Source organism: Natrix helvetica (assembly GCF_964273705.1).
Source record: "Natrix helvetica genome assembly, chromosome: 1".
Classification (NCBI taxonomy): domain Eukaryota; kingdom Metazoa; phylum Chordata; class Lepidosauria; order Squamata; family Natricidae; genus Natrix; species Natrix helvetica.
The window spans coordinates 306,926,653-306,950,653 of NC_138548.1; the positions used below are offsets into that span (position 1 = coordinate 306,926,653).

Consider the following 24,001-nt stretch of genomic DNA (forward strand, 5'->3'; position numbering starts at 1 on the left):
ATATGACATGATCGCAAAAAAGGGTTGTTCAGAAATTTAGTTTAAATGTTCTATTTAATGTGTAAATGTGAATTATATTGTATGCTGCTGCATGTTTTATTCATTCATTACATCTGACAACACTTTAAATATCTGAAATCCCAGAAGAGAACAAGGCATAGCTCTCTCAGTCTGATACATTCTAAAATTCAGTTATTAAAGTATTTTTTTTATTACTGCAGCATTCCTATGACGCCACACTAACATTTCCAGAGGTGCTCCTGCATGGCATTGGGCTTGAATCTAAGCACCTTGGTAATAAAATAAATATCCAAGAGTTTATTAAAATAAAAATGCAGGGAATAGGACACAGTTCCAAGTGAATGAGTTTGAAGTTGTAGATGCGAAGAGAGAGTTTAAATATTAATATCCTCATGAATAAATATATGTCTAGCTTCCTTTGTCAATAATTCTGCAGTTGATTGTTTTGGCTTCCACATAATTAAAACCAGTGAAGGCCTGATGCTACATTCACTGTATAGTAATGGTAATAAAGAACGAGTGGGACCACAAAATAGAAAAGTAATACAATGCGAAGAAGCTGAAGTGCTCTAAGCCTTTAGAATTCAAACATTTATTTATTTATTTATTTATTTATTTATTTATTTATTTATTTATTTATTTATTTATTTATTCGATTTATCAGTCGCCCCCTCTCCGCAAAGGGACTCGGGGCGACGTACAATCAAATCAAATAAACAGGTGTGACATGGAGGAGGTAAAATCAATGTTTAACAAATCAGATACAAATGAAAAGCCACTAGGTTAAAATAAATAATAAGTTACGACAGTTAAAACAATTTTAAAAACCCCAAAATTTACATTTAAAATAATTAAAATTGCCAGGGAGGTTAGAAGGTTCTGATTAAGCCAGGCCGGCTAGTTGGAACAGGTGGGTCTTGAGTTTCGTGCGGAAGGAGCGGAGATCGGTCGTTATCCTGTAAACAGACATATACTAGCCACATAACTTAACCAGACTTAACATTGTCAATAAGAAAGACAAAAAAGTCTGGATAGGGGACATGGCAATGCCTGGAGAGACCAGAGAAGAAAAGAAAAAACTGGAAAAGATTAAAAAAACACAAAGGCCTGCAAATAGAAGTACTGCAGACTGACTATAGCAAAATAAAGTATAGGTAGTAGCAATAATAGTAGGTATCCTGAGTGCAATCCCAAAACAAATGGAGTACTACTTTAATGCCTTCTGCATTGACAAAATCAACATCAGTCAATAGCAAAAGGCAGCTTTACTCACAACTACTTACATCCTGTGATGGTACTTCAACATAATCAAAGATCAACCATTTGCTTATCCCAGGTCCTTGGGAAGGACTCGATAGGTGGATATAACATCCAAATCCAGTCTCCAAATCCATGAGCTTCACCATGAGTCTGAAAGCTCAGAAGACTGACCCAGGTTCGATCTTGCAAACCCAATCTAAGCATCTGTCTGACTGCGTGAATAACCATAATAATTATTTGTTTCAATGAAAGTATGTTTTACTCAGTATTTTTTTTGCATTTAGAGCAGTAACATATATACACATTTTCTTTTTTTCTTTTTTTAGTTTGCTTTTTGAGTGGTTAGTTATGTATTTGCTAACCGTTTTATCCCATGTTTATTCTTTTATAAGTAACTCAAAGCAGTAAACATATCCAATTCTTCCTTCTTCTATTTTCCCCACAACAACCCTGTGAGGGGGATTGGACTAAAAGAGGGTGACTGGTCTCAAATCACTCAGCAGGCTTTTATAAGTAAGGTAGATCTAGAATTCACAGTCTCCTGGTTTCAAGGTCAGCATCTTAACTACTGTACCAAACTGCCTTTCCATTTATAATTTATTATATAATATTATACATTCATGTTAATAATATAACATATAATGTATATATTCAGTTATTTGTTATAATAAAAAGTAAATGTTAACACATTATAACAAAGAGTTAAGTTCAGAGAAAACTTAGAACTACCTCTTAAATCATCTTTCTTAAATCATATATATGTGGAGATAGAGGAGAGGAGAGAGATTTCAGTTTCAGTTTCAGTTTATTAAATTTATAAACCGCCCCCTCTCCCCGAGGGGACTCGGGGCGGTGTACAGACAGAAATGAAATATACAATAAACAACAAAAATACAAAACCCCAGACAAATTAAGCACAAAGTCTGTACAATAGTCATAAATTAACTAGTGATTAAAACCAATTAAAATACCCCAGAATTTAAAAATTTAAAATACCGGCCAGGAAGGTCGGGATTAGATCATGATTGTAATTGCAATTGGGCCAGGCCAGCTAATTGGAACAGGTGGGTCTTGAGTTTCTTACGGAAGGAGCGGAGGTCAGCAGTAATTCTAATATCGGGGGGGATGTCGTTCCAGAGGGTTGGGCCCATCACAGAGAAGGCCCTACTCCTGGGCACCACCCGCCGGCATTGCTTAGCGGATGGTACCCGGAGGAGTCCCTCTCTGTGAGAGCGAATTGGTCGCAGGGATGTGTGGGGTAGGATGCGATCCCGCAAATAGCTAGGTTTGTGTGTGTGAATGTGTTTGTTGAATTTCAATTTCCATAATTCCCAATCAGAGTTCAATTATGAAAGTTAGGTCCAACACACAGATAGTCCTTGACTTACAATAGTTCATTTAGTGACTGTTCAAAGTTACAACAGCAGAAAGGTATGCTTCCTACATATTTATGTAAGACTGAGCTGTATGGCTAATTCACAATTACAAGCATGAAATCTATGTAAGAGAATAAGTCCAAAGCTCTTAAAGTGTATTTATTTTGCACTTCCTCAGTAAGTAAAGCTTTCTCTTCTAAATATAAATGAGTCACAGGTTGAAACATGCAAGGGAATTCAGCTCAAGTTTGCAAATTTTGGCTAATAATGCTGGAAATTTTTCTCTGTCAAAGAAAAAATACTTCTGATTAGCTTTCTAAAATGTTTCCAATAATATGAATAATACCCCCCCCCCCTCATAAAAAAATAGAATTTTCTGCTGTTCAGATGTTTTTACTACTTTCAGTTCCTTGGATGAGACTTGTTCCATTGACTCTCTTAAATAAATATTGCTGTTGCTACCAATTTGTATTAAAGGATGGATTTTAGATGCATATTTGAAGGCTAAACCACAAAGATGTTTCACACATTTCCAAAGGAGGGTCAAAGGTGCTTTTTCAAGAGGCAATTGGACTTCGTTTTTGAAGAGGTTTCACTTCTCATCTGAGAAGCTTTTTCAGTTCTTGCATGAGAATTGAAACATCTACAAGGAAAAACAAAGAAAGTCTAGTTGCCTCTTGAAAAACCACTTTTAGGTTTTAAAAAAAACTGTTAAAAATTATAGTTTACTACTAAAGAGCTCTATGGATGCACCAGACCATAGTTTGCATGCAGAATTAGAATGGATTGCTTTTATTCAAATATTGAAATGACTTTACCTGCTGTTTAGACATTCAACAATGTAAGATTTTATTCAAGCTGATAGAAATTATTTTTCTTACTTTTGAAATCTAGCTTTTTAAAAAGACTAATGATTCGTCAAGACTAAACATTAAGCTATTCTAGAGAGAAGATAATTACACCAATGCATTTGTCATCATCAAACATAAAAATTTAACATGAGCAGAGATTAGAAAATGTAGGGGTACATTGGTTAATCTAATGGGGGTGAAAAGGTAGGCAGCCTTCCCAGATACAAGCTATTATCAAAGCTATTACTGCTCTGTGTCTTAATAATTTTCTTGTCTAGAGAGATATGATTTGTGAAAGAATGGAGGAAGGGGAAGATTTTAGAGAAGGTGATGGAACGTGACATTCTTTGTATAAATTCATATTTTACTTGTTGAGCACTAAACACAGATGTAAATTAGCACACTTTCAAAAGTGTTGTTGTGAGTTTTCCATAAATATTATAGAAATCACATGGAATAACCCCAAACATGACAAAAAGAATTTTCATATAGCAATTATTTTGCATATACACACAACACTTTAGATTATCCTTATTGTAGCATCTTCAGAATGAATAGAATGGGTTGATATAGGAGCAGAAAACTGATTTTGCCTTCACCCTTAGTTCATGCAGAATGGTTTTAAACAATAGGACTGTTGTGATTATGATGATGAGCTGCAAAACCCTCTTCTGCTCAAGTTAAGAATTCTGTGTGGAGATAGAGGGTTTCACACACACACACACAAATAGCATCTGGATAACATAATGTCAGAGCACTGCCCTTTGATATGAGACACCAGGAATCCCAGTTGGTATTATACAGTAAACACCTTAATACTTCATTTGCATATAGTCGATATTAGAATGGCACAAACTAAAGAGAGCATGCTGTTTAGACGTTGCCTTGATTAACAAGATCCATGGCAGATGTTTGGGAAATCAGGACAATTTGATGATAAGTGGGCTAATGAAGCAAACCATACATGGATGAGACAAGAGAGTCTGGAACTGGTGGAATGCTCTACAACAGTTGATCTTATAAGTGGGGATATATGAATTATGAAACATATAATGGAATTATGGGAGAAAGACCTGCATCATCTAACTGAGAAATAGTTTGTTAGTTACCTAACAAACACTTCAATAAAGAGGAAGCTGTTTTCATAACTTGAGATACACCAAGTACAAGAAAAATTGGATGTGCAACCAACACCTGAAGCTGCCGCTCTTATCATTACTGAGCACAGCAGTGGATATGAGGTATAACACCATGCATAAACTAGTTACAGTCAACCCTTGAAATCAATTAACAAGGCTCAGTAGAGTAGTACCATCAGATCCTAGAAGATGCCAATAGAGCCCTGCAGAAGGGCAGAATAGTCAGCAATATCTTTGAAAAGGGCTAATGTTCCTTAAGGCAGGCAGTGCCCCAGATAAGGCATGCTCTTGGGCGACGTTTTGTGGAAGGAACCTGAAGCATGTCCACTGTTGGATTTCAAAGGACAAGCAAAGAAAATTGGAGACAGGTAGTCTCTCAAATAACCTGGGCCTCTGTCTTAAAGGGCTTTATAGGTGTTAACAACCACCTCAAACACACTTCATGTAGTTTATCTGTTTTGAAAACTACAACTGTTGCAGAATGCAATGATCGATTACACATCAAAACTGCCTACCAATTGTATTAGCCCACAAATAATGAATGGATGGGTGTAGAGTAGGGTGCTTTGGAGGAGAACGTGATGACAGTCTTTTAAACAACCAAAATCAATTGAAGAAATTTATGAGATTAAAAGGTCATCTTGGAGCAACAGGGAGATGGAGATCAAGGACCCTTTCCCCTCCTTATTACCATTATACCTCAGGTATGTTTATTTTTCTAGCTACTTCCACATGAGGTCATGACTAAAGTTTGAACCTTTTATGTACAATGCAGTAGAAGCCTTGTCATTACGATCTTGAAAATTATAGTCAATAGAAGGAGACAGAAATTAGTACTGCTAATAGATCCAGTATGTGAACTGCCAGCACAAGAGTGGTTTAAATTTGATAAAAACAGTATTTTAGTTTGCATGAATGATTGTTATTGAGTGAGAGTTTGCAAAAAGTACTTTAGAATATTACTTTATTATGATATTTGTGTTTCCTCTTTCTCTTGGATGATAAAGATCAAGTCGATTAGGTAAAGCAAGAAAAATAAACCAATATTTGTTGAGTCTTATAAATACCGGAAAGGAGCACACATGTATGAAATATATACTGCAATAACATTAAACCTTTTAGAGTTGTACAGATTTATTCACAAATAAACTACAGGAAGAAACTTGTGGGAAAAACGGCAAATATTTTAACTTGAGATGCATTAAATGGAGAAAAATATCCAGTTATAAAATTTAATAGTGATGCTACTGCTATTTTGTGTCTTGTTTTGAAAGCCAGAAATTGTATGCTGAGAAATAATTTAACGAACTTACAGTAGTTTTTCCATATTAAGCATCAAATATTGACAACTTAGACTTTTGCTTTTTATGGAAGAAATGACTTCCACACAATGCTGCATGAAACAAGAAATACGGGCTGACATTTCTCACATGCTGCTGGCTTCTTCAAAGTAGATCTGAGTCCGAACTTGGCAACAGATGTCACATCCTTAAAATATTGCCTATGTTCAATAGAGCAGAAAGCCCCTAACCAATCCCTCTCCCCATTAAAACTATTTTAAAATAAGTTTAATTATTTTGATTTGATTTTGCTAGTTCTTTGACAGTGAAGCAATATTCTCTCCAAAAATTAAGTAATTTTACTCATTTTGGAATCAGCCAACTTCTTGATCTCATTTTCAAGCCAAAATTACTGTTTGACTTTAAAATATAGTGTAGTAATAATAAGAAATGTTTCCCTCATTTTTGGTCACTCCATAACTGGGAATGTGCATGTCTTTTTCAATTAGTTTTTCCCCAAAAAGCACCGGAATTTGTGAATGTGAACATAACTTGCGAGGTACACTACCACACATTGCATTGATGGAGGCTCTCCAACCATTCTTGAGTTAGCAGAAAATGACTGACAGCATCTATTCTAATACTCCAAAGTAAAGAGCAACAAAGGCTTACACAGAGTTTTACAAACTTAGTAATTGTAAGCTGTCTGAATGACCTTAGGGCCAGTCCTGGAAGGTTTTGTGTCAAAACAACTCCTTCAAATTCAGTGTCTAAATTTGAAAAAGGCCCCCAGTACACCATGATATGGGATATGAATTAACATACTGATTTATTTTTTTGCTAATCAGCTTAAATTGATGGAAGGATAATAAAGATAAAGTGAAAATATACCACTTTCAGGTGACTCCTCCAGTTCACCAATGTCCCGCAATCTGCTTCCACTCTAAATAACCCTTCATTTCCAGTCTCATATTATGTTGTTGCATGGAGAGGTACCCCTCCTTCGTAGAAAGACAATTAGGATGAAGAATTTTAAGAGCTAAATCTTGAATATTGCTACTATCAAGCCACTAGAGGTTAGTTCAGTTTAATTGCTTAAGTAGAAGGCATTCATACAAAGAAAAAAGCCCTTAAATGATAAAATACACAACTGAACTGAGTTCAGTTTTAATCTCACATTAAACGTGGATTCTGCTTTACAAGGGAGAGGCAGAAGGCCTTTGGAGATTCTCAGTCATCCAAAACATGGTTGTCCCAAATATGCTGTTCCAAAAGGCAAATGGGCTTACTTGGTTTTTTTTGTTTTTTTTTAATGTTTTGCTTCTCATCAAGAAGCTCCTTCAGTTCTGGAGAACTGGTAGCAGAAATTTTGAGTAGTTCAGAGAACCGGTAAATACCACCTCTGATTAGCACCGTCCCCATCTATGCCTCCTGAGTCCCAGCTGATCAGGAGGAAATGGGGATTTTGCAGTAACCTTCCCCTGGTCAGTCCAGCAAGCCACACCCAGCAAGCCACACTCACAGAACCGGTAGTAACAATTTTTGATGAGAAGCAAAATGTTTTCAAAGAAAAAAACCAAGTAAGGCCAGTTGCCTTTTGGAACAGCACCTTTGGGAGACCCAGAAGGATATGTTCAAAGCATTCTAGCCTTCCTTTCTTCCTTCCTTCCTCTTTCTTTCCTTTCCTTCCTCCTCTTTTTCTTTCTTTCCCCTTTTCTTTTTTCTTTACTCTCTTTCTAGAATATACTTGATTATAAAAAGAAATGAACAAATGCTACATTTTTTCAAGAATTGTTCTCAAGGTCAAGAAATGGGCTTTTTTATTATTGTAAGAAAAAAAAGATACTGATGTAAATATAAGCATGAAACAGGGTACCAGACTTGATTCATTTCAATAAAAAAAACAATGCCCTTTGGAATCACAGTTTTTCCTTTCGTAAAAATATAAACCATTTTTAAGAATCTAATTATAAATACTCCGTCGCTAGAGAAGAAATCTAAAATAAAAATAAGACTTGTAACTGGTCCTGAAGGAGATAAATAACAGAGGTGTTCAGATTATGTGAAAGCAGCTTGAGTTAAAAAGAAAATCTAGAAAATAAAATAAAGTGCTGCTGGCAAACTTTAAGATTCTGCTGATCTGTTACAACTAGTTTGCCTCTGCCAGAATCTCTACAAAGATACTGGAAAAGGTTGCCAATTTATTATTACAGTTCAGAAAAAAATCTACATAAAAATACTCATGCCCAAGTTAAAGAATGGAAAGACTGAGTATACAGACACAATTCTAAGAGATTCCAAGAAAGAAAAGAAAAGACTTAAGCCTAAACACTATAAAAATAACCCTAATGCAGAAGTTGACCATAAAACATATTGCTGGCTAAACAGTTACATATTTATTCCTGAATAGGGACGGTAAATTCCATTTTGCCACCTTTAGATTTCTGTCCTGTGTCTTTAAAAAGTCCAAAAGTCTCTCTCTCCCTCCCCCCCCCCACCCCCCCCAGCCTTTTTTATACATGACAAGGAACATCTCTCTTGAATATGTGGGTTGGACAATAAAAAGAAAAATAACACTTCTTGAATACATGGCATCTCTTTCAGCCATGACAAGTGAGAAGTGTAACGTGTCTTATACTGCTATAGAAGGAATGGCCATTACCTTCTATTTCATGGATCCGAGAACATCCAATTAGGGGGCCGAAGATCCATTTTGCTTCCCTCCCCAATAAGCAAAATATGTTCCACTCTTTCAAAAAAGACTGTGAGTCTTCATTGGGGGGAAAAGAACTCAGAGGTTCATCTTCAAGGCCCTGCAGAGGAATTTGTAGAACATCTGTGACAAAATTGTTTGTATTCATTCCAGCCTGGACACCAGCTTTGATTCAGATACAGTAGAAATGCATGGCCACAATCTTGTCCTGTTATATGGGCACAGTTTGATCTTGTTGGACCTTAAGAAGCTGACAGGCTCCTAATGACTGAGCTTAGCTATCTGCTTCTTAGATCCATGAATCTCCTGGTTAGTAAGTCTGTCCAGGAGATGTCATGCAGCTGGAACCTAGTAAAATGGCACAAAAGTTTTTTGTTTTTTGCATACCTTGATGCTCTGAAAAATGAAAGAAGATAGTAGGAAACAAAGAACCCATATAAGATGCTATCACTGGTGACAAAAGCATGAGAAACATTTACTGGCAGACAGTCCTGGGTGAAAAGATGTCCATCCAGTCGTGAAGCATCAGAAGCAACTGAATGAGTGAACAAAAACAATGCCTAGTTGCGTTTCAGCAAAATAAGGCAGTGAGACACTTGGATCACTTGTCATTCAGAAATGGTGGTAGCTACCATGCCCGAATACTGCCTTCTTGTCATAAATGTTTTTATTATGGCAGTCACTTCTATCCTTCTCTTCTGCCTAAAAAGATTAGATTATAAATGAAAGATAAGTAAATACCCAAACCTTTAGCAATCCAAAAAGCAAGGAGTGGACTACAAAATCTGATTACAAAGAAAAGTTTTAGCTGCTCTCCTAAATGCAAGTTGAAAAGAGCTATAAATCTTTCCATAGAGACCACTGCAGAAAATGGTATTATAAAAAAATAAAAATGAAATAAACAATGTAAATAACTGAATTATGTAGAAGATGATCTGTTGGGTTTCCTGGTTCTAACCAACTTGGGGCATTAGAGACCAAATATAACCAACTTGGGGCATTAGAGACCAAATATAACTCAGTACTTTGAACTATTCATAGAAAAAAATAGGGTGCTGGTAAAATGATATTAAAATATCATATGAGTCCTGCATCCTGCATCTCCTATGAGAAACCTGGCTACAGCAGTGGCTAAGTGACAATCCCAACTCTTTGTAAAGACAAACTGACATGCAAGGCAATAGTCAGATGAAAAGTAATTAAACCCACAATAGATCCAAAATGTTGCATGGGTTAACAAGTTTGCAGCTGCTGCAACAATTTAAATTCTACTCAGGTAATTATTGTAAATCTTGAGGAGTCCTAAAATGCTGTTGGCGAGGAACCCCTGGGCATAGTCTTGGCTTCCAATCAAGCTCTAGGATCAGAGCCCAGAACTTAAATTTTTAGCTAGAACCGCAATGGCCTTGTGGATATCCATGAGAAATACATGCCAAATATTTTTTATTATACTTAATGCATGCATTCTCTCTGTCACCCCAGTATTTCTAGCCAAGAAGCCTTCCCTTCATCATTCAAGGATATCCTGTGAAAGAGGGCAAACTTTCATATGTTGTAAGTTGAAGAAAGCTTAGTGAACTATAAAAGTTATCATTTGCTACACAATCTTGATTGTTCAATATAGTCTGTTCAACATCCATTCAGTTGACAGCTCTGTCTTTGAACCATTACATATAAGGCCTCTCGCCAGTGACGTTCAGTGAGGTTTATGCCTGGTGAGGCTGGTGATGTCATCAGGAAGGCGGGGAATAGGACCACGTGTGCTGGAGGTTGAGGCTGCCTCAGTCTCCAGCACACGTGATCCCATTTCCCGCCTTCCTGAGCGTGCTCTGCCAGCTCGTGCTCCACGATCCCCAACAGCAGCTGCTTTTCAGTGCTTTTCTTTGTGTCTGGCGTTTAGGACATCCGGCTATCTACCTAAACGCCAGACGCACAGAAAAGCACTGAAAAGCACTTCGCCTCCAAGCCACTTCGTCTTGATGACGTCGCCGACGTCGCTGCTGGGCACGGCCAGACGGAGGTAACCAGAGTGGCGCCGAGGGGTCCGGGCGGACAAAAGAGCGAGCGAGCGAGCGATGGAGGATCAGGCAGCCTGACCTTGGTTGCTCGTCCACCGGACTGCCTTGGCACCACTCTGGCTACCTCCGTCCGTCCGCGCATGGCAGCTGCGGCAACGTCATCAAGCCCCTGCCACTTCTGGACGTTGATTGCAGTCGCGAGGAGCGCGCAAAGTACAGCGGAGGCAGGAAGGTTATTGGCGCTTCCGAGAACCCTCCTGCCTCCACCGGTTGCCCAGCTGGCACCGCCCTGCGTGTGCTCCTCCTCCTCCCTCCTCTTCCTCTTATATATATGAAACTCCCTCGTGGATATTATTATTTTATATATTATTATTTCATGATGAGAGGTGAGGCTCTGCCTCCCCTGCCTCCCCTGACCGCACGTCCCTGCATCTCGCAGTTCAGAATAAGTGCTTACAATTGTCCAGCAACTCATATCTCACCTGGAGCAAACGTCACCTCAAAGGAAAGCTGCTGCAAAATTAGTTGGGAAATTGGTTTGTGGTCGGGTTTGTAGAATGGAGACTATTTTCTGCAAGAAGAAAATGTGGTTTGCCTATCTTATTTGAAAATCAGGAGAAGGATATTAAATCGCATCAGCAGTTTTCATCAATATCCCAAAGAAGGAAACTGTTTTCTTATGGACTTGCTTTTTAATCATCACTTTATATTCCCACATGATGTATGAGGACAAATGAGTTGTGTTAGTAGGAGACAGTCTCTCGTTGTTGTTATTGCTCTGTATGGGCTTTCACTGTGGTGTGTGTGTGAAGGACATGAACAGGGCAAGTCCTTACTCAGTGTATGTAGGAACTAAAAACAACAATACTATCACTATCAGCATTGCTCATTGCTGAAAGAGGCTAGGATTTTTAGTATGCACAATCCTGCTTAGGCCAGTTCTGTTGGCACATTTGTAGTGGACAATGTCTACATTTATATAGAAATAAGGAGATATTTCATAAGCGAGATGATTGATCAGAGTCTAGGGTTGTAGCTTGCCTGTATAAGACCTTAGTAATAAAACACACAAACACATCCTGCCTCTATATGCCAAATCTTCCTTTTCGTCTAATTTGCAGAGAGAAAATGTTTGGCTGTTGCTGAACTTGCTGCTAGACTCTCCTTGATGTTTCCAGGACTGAAGTTTATACATAGCGAAGGGCAACATGGTAAGCATTTCCATGAAAGTTAAACCAATTTAAACCCATGTTACATATGCTTCTTTAGCATTGGCCTCCACGGTAAGTCAATGAATCCTCAGCAACAGTGTCATAGCACTAGCAATAGGACTTAGACTTATATACTGTTTCATAGTGCTTGACAGCCCTATCTAAGTGGCTTACAGAGTCAGCATTTTGTCCTCAACAATCTGGGTCCTCATTTTACCAACCTCAGAAGAATGGAAGGCTGTCAACCTTGAACCTGGTGAGATTCGATCTGGCAAATTGCAGGCAGCTGGCGATCAGCAGAAGTAGCCTGCATTACTGCACTCTAACCACTACGCCACAGTGGCTCATAATTGTTTCTAAAATTAGATAATGAAAAGCATAAACTCTTGTCCTAATTAATGTAGTCAGCTCCTTTATGACTTAGCCTAATGTGATTGTCAAGCTAGAAGGAATTTCACTGATCTAGAAAAAACTAAGCAGGATCAGATTTAATACTTAGATAGGAGACTACTGGAAGATCCTAGGTTTGAAGGAGAAAGAGCTTGAAAGAAAATTTGGAACATTTGTCACTACATATGCTGACAGTGATGAGAATCTTACCTGCATAAAGATGGAAAGATACATTAATCCCCACAATGGAAGATTGGGTGGTAAAGATGGTGGAATTGGAAGAGAAAGCAAAACTGACCAGTTAAAAAGAAGAATTTATTTACTTTTATTTCTGCTTGGCAATTGCTCCTGAACTTTTTGGTCAAAACTGACAAAAAATAAACTTTGATTTTAGGTTTTGATGATGCAAATGATTTTGTTGTTTTAGAAATGGCTTGAAATGTTGAGAAATGCAAAGCAAAAGGTTGAGGTTATAAATCTTCTTTGTTTTTTGTTTTTGTTTTTGTATTCTGTTGCCCCCCAAAAGTCACTTTTTCCCTTTCTCCTTTGCACTTCTCCTTTTCTTTTTCATAGCTTTCTAAAGCTTAGCTTTGTTTTGTTTTGTATTTTTATCTTATAATAAATTTTAGTAAAAAAGAGGCCAATGAAATATCCCAGGGTTTTAGAGAAGATTGGGAAATAAAAAACTAACTTAAAGCAGAATGAGGTAGAAAACATACTTGAGGAGGGAAGCAGCAAAATAATTACACAGGAGTATTCATGAAATCATTCAGAGGTGACCTTGACTCAAGAAACATTTTTTTTCTTTTTAATGAACGATCCCATCTATTGCATTGCATTATACACTTGACCCAGTAGGGCTTGTTCAAGCAACTTCCTGGCTTAATGCTGTGAAACAGACCTATGTGTTATGTTCAGGCTGCTGCTAGCTGGCAGTGTTAGTTGAGTAACAGTATTATGCTCAATGGCATTCTAAACTGGAAGCCATGGAACCTGAATAATTCATCTGTATCTTCACCACAAAACTGAATTAGCACTAGATAACATTACTGTCTAAATTTTATTAGACAAAGCTGTTGGCAAGTTATATGTAATGCAAAACATGCTATTTTTAGATAAAAATGATATTCGATTGCTGCCAAATGCCATTGTACTAATTCCTGATTATACACAGAGCTATTACAGTATCATGATCTTGCTTAGAACAGTAATACAGAATGAAACGTAATAGTTAGCACATCCTCACCAATCACCTATAAGGGCACAAGTGTGGCAGTAGCCACATAAGTATCACTCAAAGGCATTTCTACGTCATTAACATGGGGACTGCATCACAGACAAGAACAGCATCTTGCTAAAGCATCTGCGGTTGTGTTCTTCAGTGTAAAACCAAAACTTTGTGTGTGCCTGTGAAAGGGAGCTCTCCTTGTTTTTCTTCATTGTTTTCTTCATTGATAAGTGATAGGCTTTCTGAGAAAAGGCAACATTAAGGTGAAGATGCTCGTCTGTCTATCTCAGGGGTCAGCAATCTGCGGCTCTGGAGCTGCATGTGGCTCTTTCATCCCTCTGCTGCAGCTCCCTGTCGCCAGTCGGCTCCACAATTGATAGAGCTTTCGGTTAGGACAGGTAGAGGAAAAAGACTCTATGGCGGGGGAACCGGACTTCCAGTCAGCTCCAGAATTGACCGGGGGGCTTCTGGTTAGGACCTTTGTGGCTCTTTGAGTGTTTAAGGTTGCCGACCCCTAGACTATCTCAATGCCTAGTGGTTGCACTTCTGCAAGTTTCTTCACAGCTTAGGGAAAATTGTTTGCCATATGATGTTGCTGCCTCTTTTTTTTGACAATGTCTGCCTTTAGCCTACAGGAATCACCCGCTCAAGTCCTTTTTGTGGCTGAGGGGTGCTTCAAGTCAGTCTGACTCTTGAGGACTGTCTGACTGAATCCATGCAGTTTTCTTGGCAAGATTTCAGAAGTGGTTTGCCCTTGTCTCTTTCCTAAGGTTGAGAGAAAGTACTTGGACCAAGGTCACCCAGCTGGCTTTCTTCATATGATGGAACTAGAATTCACAGACTCCTGGTTTCTAGCCAAGCATTGTCATTTCAAATAGCCTTCACAGTCCAATGCCTCTAGTTGCGTTTGATTGCTGTTTATCATATCCCAAGCCTAGATAGCCTTTCTCAGCTAGGAAAAACGAAGGCTTTAATCCAACAATCTGAAAGGGCCTCTGTGGGAGAACCAGGTTTTTTAACAGCATTGATAGTCATATATCTCCACATCAACAATGCTGTACTAAGGACTCAAGTCCCATCAATTCAGAGTTTACTTGTAAATCAATGCTGCACTTTCAGGGTGAAGTTGACATAGGAAAGACACAGTTCCACAGGGCATGAACCAACAAATAATAATTGCCCCATGCCTTTTTCCACTCCAGCTCCACATTATTAGATGCCACCACGTTGGAGATGAAGGAAAACACAGATTAATGGCAATGATAAGAGTGAGATAAATCAGTTGTTAGGGAAAAACAGCACATTGTCCTGTTAAGAAGAATTCTAATTAGGGCAGGCCTGACCAAAAGGAGTTGGATTGAGATCTCTGTGATCTTTGAGTAACCAAAGCGTGGGAAATGCAACTCATTAACTGACAAGAAGCAATTTAGCATGCATACCTGGGAAGGAAAAAAAAGTTTGGTAGCCAGATCCCTTTATTTGAGGGCCTCTGGGGGAATCTCAAAAAGATCCTCATTAACAAAAACATCTTTGGATTGTGCCAAGCCACCTAAGTAGCAACACTTATTTGGAATTCCAGAATGTTGTGGAAGTTTTAAAAGGCGGCTGTGGTATCGTTTACAGAGGGCCCTGTTACAGAAACTTGTGACGTCAGAATTGATTAGTGTTCTGTGGCACTCGGCCATTCACACATGGTCTGATCATGTATTCAGATCACCACTCTCAGAACAAGCAAAACCTTTCATGTCAGATTGGGGATGAAAGCCCCCAATTTCCATTCCGGCTTCTTAGAGATCCTGTTCTACCCAGGGAATAGGAAAAGTGAGGAAAAATGGATCATGTTTCTATTGCTCTTTCTAGCAAGATGTTTGTGTTTTGGCAACAGAAGGAATGGCCTCCTTTTACAGCTGCAGAGGAATCTGCCAACCACACGTACCTTTGCTTATTAGAAAGAAAATTAAGGAGATAGGAAATATATTTCTTGCTCACAGGCTGGAAGCGATGGTGTTCCTTAGGTAGAAACTGTTGGAAGTCAGTCCTGACTCAGTGGGTGGCTTCTCTGATTTAAAAATAGAGATCTGGATGCCCATCTCTGTCTTCTACAACAAAACCCATATTTTGCTCACAATCCCTGAAAATATGGTCCCCATTTTAAAATATTGGAGAAATCATTTTCAATCTTTCATAAGACTGCCCTTTATTTTGTTCCTAATAACTATGTAACCCTCCAAAGATTTCCTTGGATGCAATGCAATATGCACATAATTATGGTTAATATAGAGAAGGCTGAAGGTAGATTCCCAGATAAAATAAATATCCATAAGAAGACTGAAGAGGTAGAATTCATGAAACTGCAGAAGCCAACTATGCATCGTAATGTGATAAAAATACTATTTCTCAGTAGGCCAAGGCTCTTAGTTATAGCAGATTAATTTGGACAATTTCTGAAATGAGATAGAAGATCTTTTGATTTGTTCCACTACAATACTGAAGATTAGTGAAGCAATAGACCCTCTGGCAGTAGCCCAGTGTTTAACGGCACGAGCAGATCTGGTTTAGAATCCCTTGTCGAACAGAAATTAAGTTAGGGCTGGTTTCAGGCACTTTCCTGATTTGTTTGGAATAAAAATCTCAGAATTCCAAGCCATTGTGCCCAAAAGATGCATAATTTGAAGACAGAATTCTTTAAATTGTAATCTGGAGAGTACCAGGCTGAGGAAAGCTGCACTAGATTGTAGCTAAAATAATTTTCTATGGAAAATTTAGATCAATATAACACTTGGGTTTCTTTAAAAATATCTCTTTTAAATTCCATAACTAAAGTATCTTCCAGATCAAGATGTTTTCTTTATCTTCTGCTATAAGATTAAAGCAGAGAAAATGGAAACAAGCAGCTGTCAGACCAGTGATGGCCATTGTATAAACGTATAACAATGGCTTGGCTTCAAGATCACTAAGCCCTGTGCTAAATATCCATTAATTTAGAGTGGTGGGAAGGAGACTTAAATTTAAACTCCTGAGGACATATACAAGTTTCACACATTTTTGCAGGGGTTTAATTCTTGTCTGCTGTAAAGATTCTAACATAGCCAAGTAATGCCTGATAATCTTTTGCCAAGAAAAGCTGAAAAGTTGAGCTATGGATGTATGGTCAGTAATTTATTATTGAATCCTAGCTGGAGAAGCTTAACTTCTGCAGTATCCAATTTCTCCAGAAAAGCACAGGATGCTTATAGAGAAAGGGACACTCACTATACTGTTGAGATTGGTCCGATAATCAACAGATGCAACTGGATGTCATCCTGTTGAAAATAATGCTTCAGAGATCAGGAAATCCATAGTTGAAACTTCTTGTGAAGTTAGTCATCCCATCAAATTCATATTTGAAAGGTCAAAGTATTTCCATTTCCCTATGGAATACATTATCATGATGGGTATCTTAAAAATGTAGTCCAGTGGTTCTAAAACGGATTGTTGTTCTTACCATTCAGGTTCACACTTGTCATTTACGAGAGAGCAAGACTGCTTTGCTTCTTCTTCCAGTTTATCAGGCTAACCAAACGGCATGTCTGTGATAGGTTCTCTGGATGTCTTATGGGCATCAGTTTTTCCATGAACTCAGAAACCAAACATTTTGATTGGGTGCCAGCCACCAACAGAACAACGATAAGGAATGCAGCTTGTTTCAAAGCAAGTCTCTCTTTCAGCTGTCCAAAAGAAAGCATTTTATTTGAAAACCAGTGTTTGCCATTCCAGGAATATCTTCCAGGAATATCTTCTGGTAGGCAATTAAAAGCTTGGTGAACTTTGCATCCGTTAGGATCAGTTCGGCTTATCTGGTCAATGAAGTATCAAGGTAGTGTTTTTTTATTTGATACCTTTTTTTCTTTCTCTTAAATGCTCAGAAAGTGTGAATCTGAAATTTGGTATTAGAACAACGGGGAACTGAAAATAGACTGCTTCTTCTTTTAATCTTAGTTTATGCACTCAAGTAATGAATAAGAAAGCAAAGTTGCTTGCAGACGCTGTGGCTTCTGATAGAATACTGCAGCCATGACAACAAAAAAAGCATGACTGAATCACCATGACAAAGAACCCAAGAAAACTGATCTGGTGCTGTTATGAAACAAAAGCAAAAACATTAATAAATCAAAGTTTGGTACAACTTAGAAAATAAACCAAACCTCTCCCCCACCACCACCTTTGAAGCAGCAAAATATAATTGAACTACCTAAAGATTTGTTTGTTCACCTAAAAGTGCGTGAAAACAAAGCAGATTAGTACCAAATTAATTATTTTTATATTGGAAGGTGCCATAATTTGTATCAAACTGAATTCCATTAAGGAACCCTATTTTCCGGGAATACTGAGATGAAAATTTCAACCTACAACAGTATAATTTCATTATACTGACATGTTATTCTACAACACTATATTCTTGCTGGCATCTCTTAACTTTCCATGTTAATGAAATCCATATATTATCTTGATCGCTCTGGAATTAAATACCTTTTAAAAACATGCTTACTTCTATGTGAATGTAGGTAGTAGGAATGCTGCAATGTCATTTTATTTTTATTGGTGTAAGCCAGAGATGTTATCTAAATAATATTCTTTATTTTGCACTTCATCACAACTAGACACTTCTGTGCCTTAAAACATTTCCCTAGGCATCTGTTCAAATTAGATACTTGAATGTATATTTATATACAATACAATACAATACAATACAATAGTAGAGTTGGAAGGGACCTTGGAGGTCTTCTAGTCCAACCCCCTGCCTAGGCAGGAAACCTTATACCGTTTCACAATATACCATATTGTGATATCCAGTAGTGATTGAGATGGGTTAACTTCCATAATCATTTACATCTTTTGTAGCAAAAATAGTCTTCTAATCTTGAAGGTGATGGAGGTTTGTTGTTCTTATTGTAATCAAAACATTGGCTAAGAGAGACTGATTGTTGAGGATTGGACAGAGATAGGACAAAATCTCTGCCTACTCTGAGGCTAAGGGACACAGGCCCATAGTCACCAGGTGAAGCCATCCTCTTGTGGTTTCTGGCCCCCTGCATTTAACAACTTCACCAACAGGTATCTCATGTATTTAGTAGAGCTGTACATTTAGATGACTGCATGGTTTTTTAATGCAGACAAATGGTTATTATTATTATTATTATTATTATTATTATTATTATTATTATTTGTTCTTTTGTTTTCTTTTTTTCAGGAACATGGGGGGGGGGGTCAAGGGGATTCTGATGCAGCTGCTTTTAAGATTCTCATTAACTTTAATGAGTTGATTTCTCAAAATAGAGGCATCTTATTTCAGGTTTATACAAAGCCTGAAGAAATCAGACTGCTCAATCAGTACTCATGCAAAATCTAAAGCAATTCTTCCAAATCAGTTTTGAAAGGGTGTATAATCCTAAGATTTATTAGGCTATTAAGTGTCTATAGCAGTGATGGTGAACCTTTTCGGCATTGAGAGCCAAAAAGGGAGTGCACACATGCGAGCACGGTCATCTGGGCCACAACCTGGAAGAGGAGCTGCCCAGGGGACATGCGCACACCAGAAAATGAACTTCCAGTTTCTGGTGCATGCATGCACACCGGCCAGCAAGTCTTCCGGTTACTGCTGTGCATGCACACACGCTTATCAGCTGGCTGTGCACATGCTCATGCCGGAAAATGGAAGACCAGCTCTTCCGGTTTACAATAGTAGAGTTGGAAGGGACCTTGGAGGTCTTCTAGTCCAACCCCCTGCCTAGGCAGGAAACCCTATACCGTTTCAGACAAATAGCTATCCAACATCTTCTTAAAGACTTCTAGTGTTGGGGCATTCACAACTTCTGGAGGCAAGCTGTTCCACTGATTAATTGTTCTCACTGTCAGGAAATTTCTCCTCAGTTCTAAGTTGCTTCTCTCCTTGATTAGTTTCCACCCATTGCTTCTTGTTCTACCCTCAGGTGCTTTGGAGAATAGTTTGACTCCCTCTTCTTTGTGGCAACCTCTGAGATATTGGAATAATGCTATCATGTCTGCCCTAGTCCTTCTTTCTCTTAAGCTAAACATACCCAGTTCCTGCAACCGTTCTTCATATGTTTTAGTCTCCAGTCCCCTAATCATCTTTGTTGCTCTTCTCTGCACTCTTTCTAGAGTCTCCACATCTTTTTTACATCGTGGCGACCAGAACTGAATGCAGTATTCCAAGTGTGGCCTTACCAAGGCATTATAAAGTGGTATTAACACTTCACGTGATCTTGACTCTATCCCTCTGTTGATGCAGCCTAGAACTGTGTTGGCTTTTTTGGCAGCTGCTGCACACTGCTGGCTCATATTTAAATGGTTGTCCACTAGGACTCCAAGATCCCTTTCACAGTTACTACTACTGAGTAAGGTATCACCTATACTGTACCTGTGCATTCCGTTTTTGTTGCCTAAATGTAGAACCTTACTCTTTTCACCATTGAATTTCATTTTATTAGATAGTGCCCAATGTTCAAGTTTGTCAAGATCCTTCTGTATCTTAAGCCTATCTTCTGGAGTGTTGGCTATTCCTGCCAGCTTGGTATCATCTGCAAATTTGATGAGTTCCCCATTTATTCCCTCATCCAAATCATTGATGAAGATGTTGAAGAGTACTGGGCCTAAAACAGAGCCTTGTTTCCAGCACTGCTGCATGCACAAAAGGCCAGCTGATCGTTGTGTGCACTTGCACGCCAGAAACCTGGAAAAGGAACAGGTGACATGGTTCCGTGTGCTACTTCAGGCATGCATGCCATAGATTCGCTATCACAGGCCTATAGGAAGCAGACTTTTCGGGAAATTCATTATTTTTCTTGGAATTAACAGTGGAAGTCACTTTGCTGACTGAGCAAGTAGTCTGCCAGTAGGATGGCACTTAGTTGCCAATTTTTCTAAAACTCCAATAACAGTGTCTACTATCATATTTGTTAAGATGGCATTACAATAGTGGTGATGGTGTAAAATGTGGAATGTCAAGAAAGATTTCCTGTGATGTCACAGAATTGAATTGGCATTATTACTGTTCCCACAATTCCAAGCAGCAATAGTGAATGTCCATCTCTGCTTTTTTTTAAAAAAAAAAACTGTTGGTAACAGATATGTTAATTAATATGATAGCCAAATCCTCTCAACATCCCCAATAAGGCAGCATTGCCCTTCTCATTAATTGAATGCTGTTAGCACTGCCACAAAAGGAATATTATTTGTTTCTATAATGGAACCGAAGTTTTCTGACTGAAGCAGAACTATAGAGTGGTTAATCTGGCAGTGTGGAATAATTATGTAGCTGTTCATGTGAATTAATCTTAATCAAAAGGATTATTTGCAAAGAAAAGCTTTCTCCTCAAAATAATTATAGTTTATTTTTTTGCATAATGTTTGAATTTCCACATTGAAATTTAAAAACATTAGAAAGAGGCTACAAAATTCAACTGAAATGAATAGGTGGGGATAGTGTACAGGGTTTTCACAAACAACATCAATTCCAGGTGTTTTTTTATCCTTCTTCTTTCAATGAAATAAAATCTTGTGGGTCTTTCCTCCTATTGGTGAATTTAGCCATGTATCATTGAGTGGTATTCTCTTCCTCGGAATCTAAAAGATAAACAGAAACAAACAAAAAACAAAAAGATTACTAACAATGATTATATACATCCATACAGAAAAAGGAAAAAAAAAAAAAAGCTTTACCCAAGCTATGACAAGCACATCCATTTGTGCCATGCTGAAAATTTCATAAATGTCATTCTTTTTCACCCAAAAAGTCTTTGGCTGATTCAAGCAAAGCAGAATGCCCTACAAAGCATGAGATCATTAGGCATAAGCATCATTTTGCACTTTGAATTTTATTTTCTCCGGATATGAATATGGATGGAGTACTTGAAATCCCAAAGAAATTGGTGAGAAAAATGGCCGCACGTCAAGATGTAGCAAGCAAATCACAGTTTGATTTCATTTTTAAAAAGAAAGCAAGGCAATAAAAAGAAATCAAATATTACTTGCACCAATCCCAGATTCAGCCACAGAGTTCTCGGTATGAAGCAAAATGTCTGAATGACTTAAACATGACCTTAAATGAACACTCTGTGAAGTAATAGACGGAACAATTTCTTTCTTTTCAAATAGGCCAGTCCTAGATTGGACAGGTGTGTGTGTGTGTGTGTGTGTGTGTGTGTGTGTGTGTGTGTGTTAGTAATACGAAAAGGAGAACCTTGGTTCCTGAGCTTGGTTGCCCAAGTATGTGTTCTCTTTTACACAGGGCAGTTCTTTATCTGGAGGCCAACCACAACATGGTCAATTCATGGGTCACCATCTTTCTTACTATTAGGCAGAACTGTTCTAAGGCACATACTGTATATCCAAAAACATTGCTGCCTGAAGAGACATCTTGTTTGGTATTTGTTTGTTTAAAAAGTTATTTAAATCAACATTCCTGGTTGGGCATGTAGGAAAAGCATAACATTTTTCAGATTCTTCAGCTCCACAGCACCTCCTGACAGGCCTTCTGCTTACTCCAAGCAGCCTCCATTTCTTAGGATTTCTAGTCCTTGGAAAGAGCAGGTAGCAGAGGCTTGTGGGAAACCATAGAGGGGGATACCTACAATTTTTCCATCCTCCAAGGATAAGCACCAAAGTGGGGTGAGAACCATACAGATACTACATTAAGCATGAATTAACAAATAAAGTTGATGGGTATGTAAAACTAAGTGAGAGGAGAAGTAAGGATACGATAATTGAATGTGGCAATTTGCTCTTGAAAAGTGGAGTTCATATATCATGCAGGAAAATGAAAATTTAGGTTTAATTATGAATGGAAGGATAAAATATATGTCAGAAAGTATGAAATAGTGTTATCTGGGTTGTTTTGGGTATATATAGGAATGTAAGAAATATTGGTGGGCAATATTACATATTAGGTTCCAGTGGATGGTGATTATGGAAGAACTATGGTTTTGTGGAAACGCTGCACAAGAGTCTGAATGAATGTGACAAAACAAAAATTCTGCTAGGTAGCAATAAGGGGTAAATAAAATGACAAACTGTCGGGGGTAATTTGAAGATCCAAGACTGTTCACAGAGTGTCTGCTTAGAAAAACAAATGTTTCAATAATGGATTAATCCACAATACATATGTATTAATCTCTTCACAGATACACATAGCAGATGAGAGGTTCTAAATTTGTGACTGATTTGAGACTATCAAAAGTGGATCTTAAAAGAAAAATGGACAAGGAAGAAAAAGAAGGAAGTGAAAGAGATCAAGGTGAAAATAAAATGACTGCAGGAAGAAGTACAAATGCTATATAGAAGATAGAAAGTAAATGTAGAGAAAGATGTGGAAACGTCTCTGAATAGAGTTAAAGGAGTTGTGTTACAGAGTGCCACAAGGGTGTCTGGTGTTACACCAATAGGAAATATGAAAATATGAAAAAGTATGTTTGGTAGAATGATGAAGTAAAAGAGGCTGTGGAAAAGAAAAATTGCATATAAGAGAAAGCTTTCTGCAAAAGTGGGAATATTTCATAGTGTATAAAGGGAGAAAAATTAGTTTTACAGAGCGAATTTGATGGAAACATTTATTTCAGAAAGTGAATGAAAAGGGTTTAAGTAAGAAGAATGGGTGGAATTTAAAAATAAAAGTGAGAAAATATTTTGGGATTAAAAGAGAAGAGTTCACACGAAAACTATACAACTTAAGTGTTGAAGATAAATGATGAAAAGGAAATCATTAATACTATGAGAATTCAAAATGGTAAAACTAGAGATGTATATGGTCTAATGGGAACAGAGTTAAAATATGGATATATTTGTTTGTGAGTGGCTGTGCAGGTTATTTAATATGTGGGACAGTTGTGGGTTGCAAATTTTGTTATACCGGTTCAGGTGCACTTTCACGCATGCTTGTGCACATGACATTTCTGCGCATGCGCAGAAACTTCCGGTTGGGTGGGTGGAGCCTCCCGCTGCCGCTTTGCCCGCTCTAGGACGAACCGGCAGCAACCCACCTCTGATGTGGGAAGAAGATTGCCTCTGTCTCTGATAATAGGAAGTATTATGTTACTCTTTTCCTAAATTAAGGCTCCAGTGGGGTACAATAGTCAAGTATGACTGGGAAGGTCTTTGCAGAATTCTGATAAAACAATTAGAAGATGCAATCATTAACAAAATTATAGGGATTTGGAAAATAGCCTTTTTTGTACTTCAGCAGGACATTGAGAATTGTATAAATGTAAGAAACTTTACTATGAATTTGTTTTAAAAGAAAGCATATTATAAATTGAATTATGGAGAAGGGTATTTTTTTTAATGAATATGGAGTGGAAAGTTGTTACTGACTGTGTTATGAGTTAGCACACGAAGGAGGTAAATTATGTATGAGATTAAATGGAATGTGGAGAGAATGGTTTCAGAACTGAGAAGGAAGGATGTATGGTATTGCCTCAGTTGTTAATGTACTTTTGCATACTATGTAAGGAATGCTTGTG

At 37.9% G+C, this 24,001-nt stretch overlaps 1 protein-coding gene across 9 annotated transcripts in view; it reads right to left on the bottom strand.

Moving 5' to 3' along the window:
• Positions 1 to 20,861: 20,861 nt before the first annotated feature.
• Positions 20,862 to 24,001, bottom strand: part of WNK2 (WNK lysine deficient protein kinase 2) — a 118,271-nt gene continuing 115,131 nt past the window's right edge. For all 9 annotated transcript variants that reach the window (XM_081970596.1, XM_081970595.1, XM_081970594.1 and 6 more), the window contains one exon: positions 20,862 to 21,110. In XM_081970596.1, the coding sequence (XP_081826722.1) occupies positions 21,082 to 21,110 (29 nt within the window). In that variant the 3' untranslated portion in view covers positions 20,862 to 21,081. The remainder of the gene's footprint in view (positions 21,111 to 24,001) is intronic.